This window comes from Lissotriton vulgaris, chromosome 10 (genome assembly GCF_964263255.1).
Source record: "Lissotriton vulgaris chromosome 10, aLisVul1.2, whole genome shotgun sequence".
Lineage (NCBI taxonomy): Eukaryota > Metazoa > Chordata > Amphibia > Caudata > Salamandridae > Lissotriton > Lissotriton vulgaris.
In genome coordinates this window covers 655,627,279-655,640,601 of record NC_141698.1, presented here as the reverse complement: position 1 = coordinate 655,640,601, position 13,323 = coordinate 655,627,279, and the positions used below count along the sequence as shown (strand labels likewise).

The 13,323-nt window shown below is 51.3% G+C and overlaps 1 protein-coding gene across 1 annotated transcript in view; it reads left to right on the top strand.

Annotated features, from left to right (window-relative positions):
* Positions 1–13,323, top strand: part of LMBR1 (limb development membrane protein 1) — an 802,485-nt gene that overhangs the window by 615,255 nt on the left and 173,907 nt on the right. The window contains exon 9 of the mRNA XM_086941490.1: positions 531–603. Within this exon, the coding sequence (XP_086797616.1) occupies positions 531–603 (73 nt within the window). The remainder of the gene's footprint in view (positions 1–530; positions 604–13,323) is intronic.

The following is a 13,323-nucleotide window of genomic DNA, read 5'->3' as shown; positions in this document are numbered from 1 at the left end:
TCACACGGGCACATAAATTCAGTTCCACTTTTTCATGCGAGTAATTGGATGTCACAACCAACTAAAACTGAATGGAAACAGAACAAGTCCTCTAATCCTTCCATTTGACTCCACTATGGGCCCAGAGCTTTTGCCTAATAAAACTAGGCTTTACCCTAAGCCAGTCACTATGGTGAGAAACCTCCGTTTCAGTGTATTCAGAACTTTCCACTGACTCTAGGTTAACACAGCATCTAAATCTTCCTTTGTTTAAAGATTGTTGCAGTTCTTTCTTTTTAACAGGACCTCCATTATCAATATATATGTCCCATCAAAACTGTTATAGAATTACAGCATATCTTGTGAAATGAGGAAGAGCCTAAAAAGCAGTTCCTCGTTCTAAAACACACACCACCAAGAAGTGTTTAGGTGTAAGTGTACTTTCACACTCACACAAAATACAAATACATGCTTTTCCTACACAACGTTTCTCTTGTGTGTATTCTACCGAAATATAACGAGTCTCAAGTTTGCATTTCTTGATTTTTCAGATACTGGAAGACCTGGATGAGCAGATCTATATGGTCACCTTACAAGAGGAAGCTCTCAAGAGGAGGGTAAACGGTGCGTAAGCAGTGAATGTATACTCTTTGGTGCATGGCTAACTATCAGAAGCAATGTAATGATTTGCTTCTCTCTAAAACGGTTACATGGTTGGACATGTTTGAAAAAATTATTTGGGAATATTAGAAAGTTCAGAGGGGAGAACCACGGCTAAAAACTCAGTTTATCGGCACCGTTCATTTTAGAATTGTGTTATTCCAAGAGAATTTATAGAATGAAAAAATATATTTTAAACCTTTGTATTTATGTCCGCAAGGGTGTTTGATTTGAATGTTTCTTTACTGTGTTCTTGGGGATTCTCCAGTTCTACTTTTTTGCCTCCTAATATTTTCTACTGTAGAATGAGAATTTGCCTAGCCTTAGTGCTTGTAAGTTCCAATTCTATTAAGGACTCGGAGGCGAGGATTATGCCATTCTTTCGTCGCTTTATTCTCCACAGCAGCAAGAAAAATATATACCACAAACTACTTTTCCCTTGAACATTCGGGAAAAACAAAGTCAAACATGAGTCCTATCGCAGTGTCCATGCACCGGCAGCTCCCATCATGTTCCGCCGTCCTTGCCTCCTCCTCTTTCTTCGCGCAAAGCTTCAACACAAGTCCAATCACGCATCCTGTTTCGAATTCTCTGTCCCTGCAAGAGAACATACCATCAGATCTAGCTCGTTCCAATAGAACGACAGCATGAAAAGGAAGAGCAGTACAAAGCAGAGCAATATCCGTATATCCATTAGAGGAACATAAACGCTTTACTTACTATGCATACGGGGAGGGTCCACTTCAAGGAAGTCACTGGGGGGGATAATCCTCGCCTCCGAGTCCTTAATAGAATTGGAACTTACCAGCACTAAGGCTAGGCAAATTCTCATTCTATGGCAGGACCGGAGGCTTCGGATTATGCCAGTTCAAAGCTTATCGACCACCAGCCGAGCCACTTCCATAACTGGCTTGAAATAGAACCTCTTGAACGTGGAGTCCAAGGACCAATCAGCCGCTCTCATCAAATCCTCCAGTCTAGCCCCGAGGGCAAAAGCTTTAGAGGCCATAGCTCCTCTCGCCGAGTGAGCCCCAAATTGCTTGGTATCAATCCCAGCCTCTTGCATCACCCAACGCACCCAACATGCGATCGTCGTTGAAGTAACTGCCTTGTACGGTTTTCGTAGGGCAATAAGCAGTTGCCGCTCACCCTGCGGGCGAGTATCATCAGTCATATATTCATAAGCACGGAGGCACTGCACAACACACAGTTTGGGGGAGTCTTGAAAGGCCGGGTAGGAAATAACCCTAGTAAGGGTCTTGGTCCACCTGCTGACGGTAAAAGAAACTCCATCCGGAGAAAAAACCCTGGCCGTGATATCCAGCGCTCGCACGTCCGAGACCCGCCTGCAAGACACCAGGCACAACAGCATGGCCAACTTAGCCGCTAACCCTTTATGAGACAAGAACCTGTTCGGTTGCCAAGAAAGGAACAAATTCAACACCCTGTTCACGTCCCACAGGACTGAATACCGAGGCTCCGGCGGCAACGAAAGCCGTATACCTCTCAAAAGTCTGCAGGCAAAAGGGTGCTCACCAACCGGGGAACCCTGCACCAGATCGTGTCCCACTGAGATCGCGGACCTGAAAGTATTGATCGATCGGTAAGCCAGTCCTTGCTGAGCCAGTTCGGACAAAAAATTTAGGACATGGACTACAGCTGCCCCCACGGGATCAAAGCCCCATCGCACACACCAACGGCTCCACCTATGCCATGCTGATCGGTAGCGTTTGGTCGTGCTGTCAGCCCAGGCCTTGGAAAGCAAATCCTCTGCTGTTCCCGAAAGGCCAGGCAGCGTCCTGCGACGCCTGAGAGCCTCCATGCCATCAGGCGCAGAGAGCCCTCCTGGACTAACCTGTGGGGAGCTCCTTCTGGATTCAGCAGAATGTGAGGAGACTGGGGGAGTAGGATTGGAGAATCCCAGGAAAGTTCCAGTAGAACCGGAACCAAACTTGCGACCTCCACCACGGAGTGATCATCACTACCTGCGCCAACTGACGGCGCAGCAGCGCCGACACGTGCGTTATCATTGAGAACGGTGGATAAGCATACCCCTGCGCACACGATCAGTCCTGGAGGAACGCATCGGTCGCCTCCGCTTGAGGGTCGGGGCGCCAACTGAAATATCTCGGGAGCTGATGATCCAGGCGGGATGCAAAAAGGTCCACCGAGAACGGACCCCACCGGTCCGAGAGCCTGGAGAACAGAAGAGGATCCAGCTTCCAAACGCTGGCGTCCATGATATTCCTCGAGTGCCAATCGGCCACCTCGTTCTGGCGTCCCGGCAAATATTCTGCCGTTACCGACACCTGATGGGCCAGGCAAAAGTGCCAAAAATCCCTGGCGAGGTCTGCCAGCAGTTTGGACCTGGTGCCGCCCAGATGGTTGATGTAACGGACCGCCGACACGTTGTCCATCCTGAGAAGGACGCAAGATTGCACTCTGTCCTTGGTCCAACATTGCACCGCCAAGGAGCCCGCTAGTAACTCCAAGCAGTTGATATGTAAGGATTGCTCGAAAGCGGAACAGGCGCCACTTGTGGAGAAGTCTCCGCACCTGGCACCCCAGCCTAAACGACTGGCGTCCGATTCTATGACAATGTCGGGAGCCGAGCCAAAAATCGCACGGCCATTGCAGGCCTCCATGTGCGTGAGCCACCACCTCATCTTGTCCCTCACATCGTCTGATAAAGGAATCAGTTGAGAGTACGTTAGCCCTCTCCGGAGATGGTACGCCCTCAAGCGTTGCATGGCGCGATAATGGAGGGGGCCTGGGAAGATAGCCTGAATCGAAGACGACAACAGGCCCACTAACCGCGCCAAGTGACACAAGGATATCAACGGTTTCGCCAGGTTTGGCGCAATTCGTGTCTGATCCTCGACATCTTCCTGGCGGGTAGACTCAAGGTGGAAGATACTGAGTCTATGTTGAAGCCGAGAAAGGTCGCGCACTGAGCGGGAACCAGAAAGAGATTTCTTCTCGTTGATCACGAACCCTAAGCCCTGCAGAAGGTTGACTGCTGACTGTAACTGAGACCGCAGACGTCTGGGACATTGGTCCATAAGCAGCATATCGTCTAAATATACGATCATTCTGACACCTCGAGCTCGCAAGGCCTCCACCGCCTGACGCAACACCTTTGTGAAGCACCATGGCGCCGAGGAGAGACCGAAAGGCAGTGTGGCGAACTCGTAGACCTGATCGTCCCACCTGAACTGGAGGAAACGCCGGTGGGGAGGGAAGATCGGGACCGCCAAGTAGGCGTCTTTTAAGTCGAGCCTGACCATCCAATCGGACGGACGTAAAACATCCCGCAAGAGATGAATCCCCTCCATCTTGAAATGGCGGTAAACCAGCCATTCGTTGAACTCCTTTAAATTGATCACCTGGCGCCTGCCCCCGTCGACCTTGTCGACCAAGAAGAGATTGCTGATGAAACCTGAGGGATGTTCGCAAGCGCAACAAATCGCCCCTTTTTGGAGGAGGGCAGCGACCTCTTCGCTCACCAAAGCCGCATCGCGCTGGGAAAAGGTAATGGGGCCAGGACGTTGCAGCTGACACGGACGGCCATGGAACTCCAATTGGAAGCCCTGCACCGTCTGCAGCACCCAGGCATCGCTGGTAAGGGAGGCCCACGCTGGGAAGAACTGCGCTGGCCGCCCCCCCCACTCGCAAGCTCGCGGAAGGTAGCACACTCACCTCGTCCACCGCCTTGATGTTGGCCTCTCTGACCACCACGTCCCACCAAACTTCTGCCCTCTGGTGGGGTAGAAATTGTTGAATCGGGCTTTGTCTTGAAACTGCCCGCGTCCGGAGCCTTGTCCTCTGTCCGAGCTGGTGTGCCCGACCGAACGAGCGGCCCCTGCCTCTTCCGGTCTTGTCAAAAACACGAGGGGCGAAAACCTTTTTGATGATGGACTGAGCTCAGTCTAAGGAAGTAAAGGTAGCCACGAACTTCCCGAGCTCCTTGATAAAAGGGTCACCGAACAAACCCCCTTGGGCCACAGCGCCAGCCTCGGGACGAGGCGAGGTCACCCAGCTTGGAGTCCACCTTGATCAGGAGCGAGTGCCTCCTCTCTGTAGAGAGGGCGCAGTTGGCATTGCCCAGAAAAATGATGGCCCGCTGGGCCCAGTTGGAGAGCACATCCGGGGAGATCACGTCGCCCGACACCTTGGCTTCCTCCGCCATATCCAAAATTTTCGTCATGGGGGCGATTGCGTCCAAAAGCTTGTCCTGGCAGGTACGCCAGGACCGGTCGATCCCTTTCCGGGGATCCTTGACAAACTTTTGTAGGAAGGTTGCCATCTTCGGGTCGATGTCAGGGGTCATGGCCACCTTACCTTCCAACGAGGGCCGAGGACACTCCGCCCGAAGGCGGCTCCGGGCATCCTTATCCACCGGGTTCCTCAGGCGATTCGCGAAATACTGGGCCACCTTGTCGCATGGGACCCACTCGGAGGATCTGGGGTGGACGATGTCGTCCGGGTCCAGCATGTCGGACGGGCCAGTGGAGGAGGAGCGTTGTGATGGCAGCCACGACCGGGAAGAACACGCTTCCTCATCCGAGTCCGGAGAGTCGTCGTCCTGCTGCGGGTCCGGGGACATAGTACGGGGTGAAGGAGGAGGAACTTCCGAGGGAAAGGTCTGAGGAGACTGGGAGTCCTCCAAGGCCCGAAAGGCGCTCTTCACCCGTGCGAAAGCCGCCGAGTCAACCCCCTCAGTGCAAGGCTTCTTTGGAGGAGGGGGGGGGAGGGGTTGTGTCCGGCCCGGAGGCCAGAGCAGGTGTAGGAATAAGGGCGGCAAGTTTAGCGTAAGCCTCATCCAGGCGCGCTGAGAGGCGCTGCTCGAGGGGCACCATAGCCTGGTCTACCGCACTGTATATCGAGTCGTCAACTGCCCCAAGGGGACGTAATTCAGAGGGTCCTCCTCCGGATACTGGTCCGAGTCCTTCTGCATGGCGAGATGAATTAGGCTCTGAGCAGAGAGGACATAAGGAAAACCAAATTGACCCTCCACAGGGCACTCTATGGTCTGGGGATGTCCCAGCGATATGGGTGGCCAAAGGCACACAATTAATGGGCCTAGCCCTGGAAACGCTACAGCCCTCAGAGTTCAGGGCCCCGGCAAAGCGTTCCCACGCCGAACCACGGCACAATTACGACCCCGAAGGGTGTTCAAAAAGGTACAATACAACCCAGAGGGCGTCAAAGAACAAGGGGAAACCTAATTGCGACCCCGAAGGGTGTCAGAGCCGGGAGGCTGGGCACGGGCTACCCGCTGGTGACAAAACCGTGCCAGAACACTCGAGAAAGCACCTGACAGCGGCCCTGCAGCAGACGAGACACCGGCCCCTAGCGGCGAAACAACCGCACCGCACGCTACTGGGCACCAGAATTGCGTAAGGAGCGCACTAAGCGTCCCGCGATTGACATGGGGAATCTGTGAAGGAATAACAGAACCAACGCCCGACCCAAGGCCGAAACGCACCACACAGAACCCACAAACCCAGGAGAGAAGGAAAAAACCAACTTAACTTGCTGCGAGCAGCGAAGAAAGAGGAGGAGGCAAGGACGGCGGAACATGATGGGAGCTGCCGGTGCATGGACACTGTGATAGGACTCATGTTTGACTTTGTTTTTCCCGAATGTTCATGGGAAAAGTAGTTTGTGGTATATATTTTTCTTGCTGCTGTGGAGAATAAAGCGACGAAAGAACGGCATAATCCGAATCCTCCGGTCCTGCCATAGAATGGTAGAGCATCCTGAAGATCATAGAACGGTATTGTATTGATTCTTCTTGTCTTCAGCCTAGTATCATATGATGCATGTAGAAGATTACAAGACCTGTAAGATGCGCCTGTGGCTAGCGTGCTGTAGCATTGCAAATGCAGACATATAGTTAGTTGAGGAATTGTGCTTTTTGTTTTTTATTTAGAATAGTGTCTGAGTTAATGTGCGTAGATATTAAACCATACTTTTTCAATTTTTCATTATCTGCTGCCATCTGCTCTTTCCGGCGTTTAGTAGTCTGTAAACTCTGTGCTGACATAATGGTTCTGTGTCTATGGGGGACGTTCTCAGACCCTGTAAGTGGTCTTGAATGCAGAGGATGTTTTCAAGGGGCACAGATGTGTGTGCGCACATAGAAGCATGAAAGAACCGATGGGGCAACTCTTTGCTTATTATGTTTGATCTTAAGTTTCAGTACTACCTTACTTTTATCTGTGCCAGCTTGCTTTGCCAACTGTTCTGTGTAGGTTCTTTGCATGAGTACACCATCTCTGTTATATGGAAAGCCCATTTATTTCTCATCCTTTTAGGTTGAGTCTAGCAGACTTTATGGTGGTGTTACTTTGATTTAAGGTCAATTCCTAGGCTCCTCCTTCCATTTTCTATTTTACTCAAAGCTGTGTATTTGATTATAAAATCCTCATTGTCCTTCAGACCATGGCTCCACGTTTTCTGCCCAGTTAACTGACCTATCTGACTCCGGGTCTTGATGCTCCAGGTACCAGAATTGTCCCTTTTATTGAGAGCCATGGCGTCAATCAAGATTTTGTCGGCCTAGAGTGTGGCCCTCATTGAGTAGTGTTGTAATCCAGTTGCTGCACCTACTGCTAGAAACTGCATGCAGAAATTATTCCACACCATCGCAAGCGTGTACACCACTTGCAGTGGCAATCATTGTAGAAAAAAATTGCCTTAAAAACGTAGTGCATGAAATAAATTCCCTTTGCACTATATAAATAGAAATGGTGATATTTAACATGCAATTTATGGCACTTGTGGAATATACAAATCAATCCCAATACTGTGCTTTATCCGAAAGCCAGTAAAAAATGACGCTAATAATCATCATTGCCATATAGTTGGTGGTAAATCTTAAATACAGATTTGCAAATTAATAAAGATGTGTCAAAAATGGGGGTCTCTAGTTGGCAATGGCTGGCGCCAATGTCCAAATAGGGACCGTTCTTCCTAAGTCAGGGCAAGTAGGCTACCCCCTTTGACTAACCCCTGCTCAACCCTGGGGTAACGTAGCATAAGCAGTTAGGCCTATCTCAGAGGCAGTGTGTGAAGCATTTATGACCATGTACAATAAGGCAGTAACTACACCACAAAAGGGCTCAAGTAGGTATAGAAAAATTATATCTTTATCTAAGCTTTAACTCAAGACTCTCAGAGCTTTCATTCACAAGGATACAAAATTGGCAAAGGTGCAGGCACTCAGTGGCAGCGGCTCTCTCTTACCTGCGGCGGCCCACAGTACAGTTCACAATGATGCGTAGTTGGCTAAAGTGCGGGCACTCACCGGCAGCAGCTCTCTTAGCTGCGGCAGCCCACAGGACGAATCGCAATGATGCAAAGTTGGCTGAAGTGCGTGCACTCAGCTGCAACAGCTCTCTTAGCTGTGGCAGCCCACAGGACGATTCACGATGATGCAAAATTGGCAAATGTGTGGGCACTCATTTGCGGCAGCTCTCTCTTAGCTGCGGCAGCCCACAGGACAAAGGTTGATCTCGACCAAGTTGGCACACTCAGCGACTAGAGCTCTCTTAGCTGCAGCGGCCCACACAGGTTCAGCAAAAGTTTAAAAGGTTCAAATTCAGGCGGGCTCTCAGCGGCGGCAGCTCTCTTTTAGCTGCAGCGGCCCACACAGATTCAGAGAAGGTTTCGAAGGTTCCCAGTCCGTGGTCCTCACAGTAGAACTAGAGGCTCCGGATTACTCGATGGAGGCCTCACTGCAAGCAGAATTCCTTGAACAGGAATTCCGATGGCTGAGGGGGTGAAGTCTAATGTCTCTGAGACTTCTGCAGGAGGCGCTCTCGATTCAGGCCCTCAGGTAGTTTCTTCGACAAGCTTGGTGAAAGTTTCAAAGTCTTTTCCTCTGTTCACTCGGACAGAGTTTCGTCTTGACATCCAGAAGGTACACACTTGGACAAAGTTCCAGCGCAGCGTTTTATACCTAAAAATTCTTTGTTACTCCAGTCAGAACCAGTTTGGTGGGGTCGGGGAGCACTTGGTTTACGAGGCGGCATCCTGCTCTTTCAGAATGAGGTGATCTGCTATCAGACGCCCAGTGGGAGGTGGAGCCATCATTCACCTTGCCCGGCACGGCCTTTCGCAGATCAAAGAGTCACCCCTCCCCATGCTCTGAATACCTATCTCTCTCTCCAGCCGGTCTGACCAGCTGGCCTTGCTGCTCCAAAACCCGACGGCCAATACACATACTAGCGAAGCCTACAGGAAAGCTTAGGTACAAAAATACAGCGTTTCTAGAAGAGGCTTTTTTTGAACATGGGGTATATAAATAGTCCTTACTGAAAGGTGTCTGTCAATGTCCTGAGCATAAACATATCAAACTCGAAGTTCCTATCAGGTTCCTGGGGTCAAGTAGGAGTATAGAAAATAATCCTCAACCTGCCCATTCTGGCCTACGAGAACAGATAGCTTCACAATAGTAACTGTGAAATGGGGGGTAACTCGCTATTATAACATGCTGCACAGACCTAGGTATTATGGTTATCCTAATTCATACAGTCATCTTTCTACAGGCTGCATTCGCGCTGTGGCACTGATTAGCAGTGGCACGACACCCAGAGCATCTAAATCCATCCAACATAAAAGGAAGGGAGACCCACGCCAATGATGCCAGGTCTAACACGCGTCCCCTCCAGCTGAAATGTGGGGAGAACTAACGATGCTGTCTGAAACTCCTAGGTTTGACTCTGTTAAGAGCGAACTGAACAAACTGCATTGGCTTCCAGTAAGGCTAAGAACACGTTTCAAGGCTCTGTGTATTGTTTTTAAGGCAGTCAATGGAATAGGTCCGGAGTTTCTTAGACGCAAACTTCAATGGTATGTACCAGGCAGGAAGCTAAGATTAACAGGGGCTAAGCAAGTGCAAGTGACCTCCTTTAAAAAATCTACTTGGGGAGGTAGAGGCTTTATTTTCTGTGCTTCTAGAGCTTGGAATGAGCTGCCTTTCTTGCTTAGAAATGCCCCGGATTTTCTGTCTTTCTGCAAGGGCTTGAAGACATTGCTCTTTTCCCAGTAGCACGAAATCAGCTCCCCAGGTAACCAGCACCTAGCGCCAGGACACCACAGAGTAACCGTACACTCTACTAGAATAAATAACATAACATCCCCTTGGGAGTTTTCATCCGGAGGCGGAAAAATCTAGACAGACTGTCAGCATTGATGTGTTCTGTACCAGGGCGGTGTTCCACCGTAAAGTCCATACCCTGTAGGGAAATGGACCACCTCAACAACTTGGGTTTCTCACCCCTCATCTGCATCAACCATCTAAGGGACCTGTGGTCTGTCTGAACCCTGAAGTGAGTCCCAAACAGGTATGGCCTCAACTTCTTCAGCACCCAATACACAGCAAATGCCTCACGCTCAATTGCACTCTTTCTGTTCCAGGGGAAGTAACCTCCTACTTAGGAAGGCTACCTGTTTGTCTAGTCCCTCCTCATTGATCTGTGACAGAACAGCCCCTATGCCATGCTCTGAGGCGTCTGGACAACAAATTCCTTTGAACAGTCAGGCGCCTGAAGCAAGGGTGCCGTGCACATGGCAGTCTTCAGGGCGTCAAAAGCTTCCTGACCGGTGTCCGCCCAGTTAAACTTCTGTGGCTGCTTTTTAGAAGCCAGCTCAGTCAGGGGTGCAACAATGTTGTAATATCCCTTGACAAACCTCCTGTAGTACCCCGTGAGTGATAAGAAGGCCCTCACCTGCGTCTGAGTCTTGGGGGGTTCCCACGCCAGGATAGTTTCAATTTTTGGCTGAAGGGGCGCCACCTGGCCGCTCCCCACCTGGTGTCCCAATATACTACAGAACCCTGCCCGATCTGACTCTTACTGGCTTTGATTGTGAGTGCCATCAATACCACTCAGAAGTGGCGCAGGTGGTCCTCCCAAGAGGAGCTAAACACCGCAATGTCCTCCAGGTAGGCGGCACTGAAGTCTTTCAGCCCTACCAACACCCTGTTGACCAACCTCTGAAAGGTGGCAGGGGCATTCTTCATTCCAAAGGGCATCACCTAGAACTGGTAGTGCCCATCGAGTGTGGAGAATGCTGACCTCTCCTGTCCTCCCTCGGTCAAGGCGATCTGCCAATACCCAGATGTCAAATCAAATGTGCTGAGGTCTTTGGCAGCCCCCAACCGATCTACGAGCTCATCAGCTCTGGGGATGGGGTGCGCATCAGTCTTCGTGACTGAATTGAGGCCCCGATAGTCCACGCAGAATCGAAGTTCTGGGGTGGCACCAGGCGCTGCAGCTTTCGGTACCAGCACCACTAGGCTGGACCATGGGCTGCTGGAGAACTCCCATCACCCCAAGGGCAGACATTTTGGTAACCTCATCCTTAATGTAGGCCCTTAACCGGTCAGTCACTTGGTAAGCCTTGTGCTTAATGGAAGGACTGTCCCCCGTGTCCACGTCATGGACACACCAATCAGTGACACTAGGCACCAGGGAGAACAGATCACTGAATTGTCCCAAAAGTTGGCGACAATCACCCTGCTGCTCAGGAGTCAGTGTGGTGGAGAGGACCACACCCTCTACTGACCCATCTCGCTCCCCTGCACACAGGAGGTCAGGAAGGAGCTCCCTCTCCTCCTCCATCCCAGCATCTGTGGCCAGAAGCATGCCCACTTCCGACCTCTCAAAGTGGGGCTCAAGGCGGTTAACATGCAGGACCCGCAAGGGGTTCCTGGGAGACTGCAAGTCCACCATGTAGGTAACAGGACTCTTGCTCTCCACCACCTCAAAGGGGCTGGTCCACCTATCATGGAGCGCACAGGGCTCCACTGGGGCCATGACCCAAACCTTTTGTACAGGCTGAAACTCGATCAGAGTGGCATTCTGATTGTGCCAGCATTTCATCTCTTCCAGGCTGGCTTCCAGGTTTGCCTCAGCAAGTTTCCTGAAAAGCCGAATCTGGTTTCTGAAGGCCAGCATGTAACTAAACACATCCTGGGGAGGTTTCCTGGGATATTGCTCCCAGCCTTCCTTGACCAGAATCAGAGGCCCTCTTACCGGGTGACCATAGAGCAGCTCAAAGGGACGGAAACCTAAGGATTTCTGATGCATCTCACGGTAAGCAAACAGGCGCGGCAAGAGGACATCCCACTTACGCCTTGTGGGCTCACCTAGGACCGTAATCATGCCCTTAAGGGTCCGGTTGAATCTCTCAACCAGCTCATTACCTTGGGGGTGGTAAGGAGTGGTGAACTTGTACGTTACCCCACACTCCTCCCACAGATACTTCATGTACTTGGAGATGAAATTAGGTCCCCTATCAGACACCACCTCTCTGGGGAATCCCATGTGGGAGAAAATCCCCATCAGTGCCCGTCCCATCACAACGGGCTGTCACTGTCCTGAGCAGGATGGCCTCAGGGTACCTGGTGGCATGTTCCGCTACGACCAGGATGAACCTGTTGCCCATGGCTGTCTTGGGATCCAGAGGCCCCACAGTATCAATGCCCACTCTCTCGAATGGGGTACGCACAATGGGAAAGGGATGTAATGGGACCTTAATCTTTCCCCCACTCTTCCCACTTGCCTGGCAAGTCTCACACATCCTGCAGTGAGCATCTGAGCTCCTGCGCATCTGGGGCCAATAGAAGTGGGTGACCAGCCTCTCAAAGGTCTTGGTCTGCCCCAGATGTCCGGCCAATGGCACATCATGAGCCAACCCCAGTAGGAAGATCCTGAAGTGCTGGGGTACCACCAGCACACAGGCTGACCCAGGGTCAGCAACCTTACGCTCGCTGTAAAGGAGGTCATTCTTCCAATAGATCCAATGTGACCCTGTCTGATCACCTGCTGACTGGGTGGCTGCCTGTCGCCGTACTCTCTCGAGAAAAGGGCAGGTTCTTTGTTGCTCGCAAAATTCCTCCCTGGAGGTCACCCTTCCTGCTGCCAACGGGTCAGCTCTGGTAGGTCCCACAGTTCAGCCACTTGTTCCCCCGTAGGTTTCAGGGCATCCCTCTCCGGGTCTGCTCCCTCCGGGACCGAAGTTGGCAATGGCTGGGGCCAATGTCCAAATAGGGACCCTTCTTCCTAAGTCAGGGCAAGTGGGCTACTCCCTTTGACAATCCCTGCTCCACCCTGTGGTAACGTAGCATGCACAATTGGGCCTATCTCAGAGACCGTGTGTGAAGCATTTATGACCATGTACAATAAGGCAGTAACGACACAACTCCAGTAGGTATAGAAAAATAATATATTTATCTAAGCTTTAACTCGAGACTCTCAAAGCTTTTCAACAAACTACAATGCACGTATACCAGTAGGGACTTCTAAAAGGCAATAACGTATTCACCTACAAGGACTGTTACGCACCAGATACTTGCCGTTGGAAAGGGACACATCACTCAGCCTCTCTAAGAAGCGGAGGCAGTGACAGGCGGACGCCCAGCGACCACATGTTTTGGCTGCGGAGTTCCGCAGCGTGCACCCACAATGATTTGGGCACTCGGGCTCTCGGTGGCAGCAGCACGCGGCTGCGGCGGCACGGGCTGGTGGTGACGATGACTCTGGTCTTGCAGCTCCGTGGTGGGATCACCATGGCAGCAGCTCTCTCTTAGCTGCGGCTGTTCATGTGACAATAGCGATAATCCTCGACAAGGATGAACAAGATGCGGGCGCTCAGCGGCAGCAGCTCTCCCTT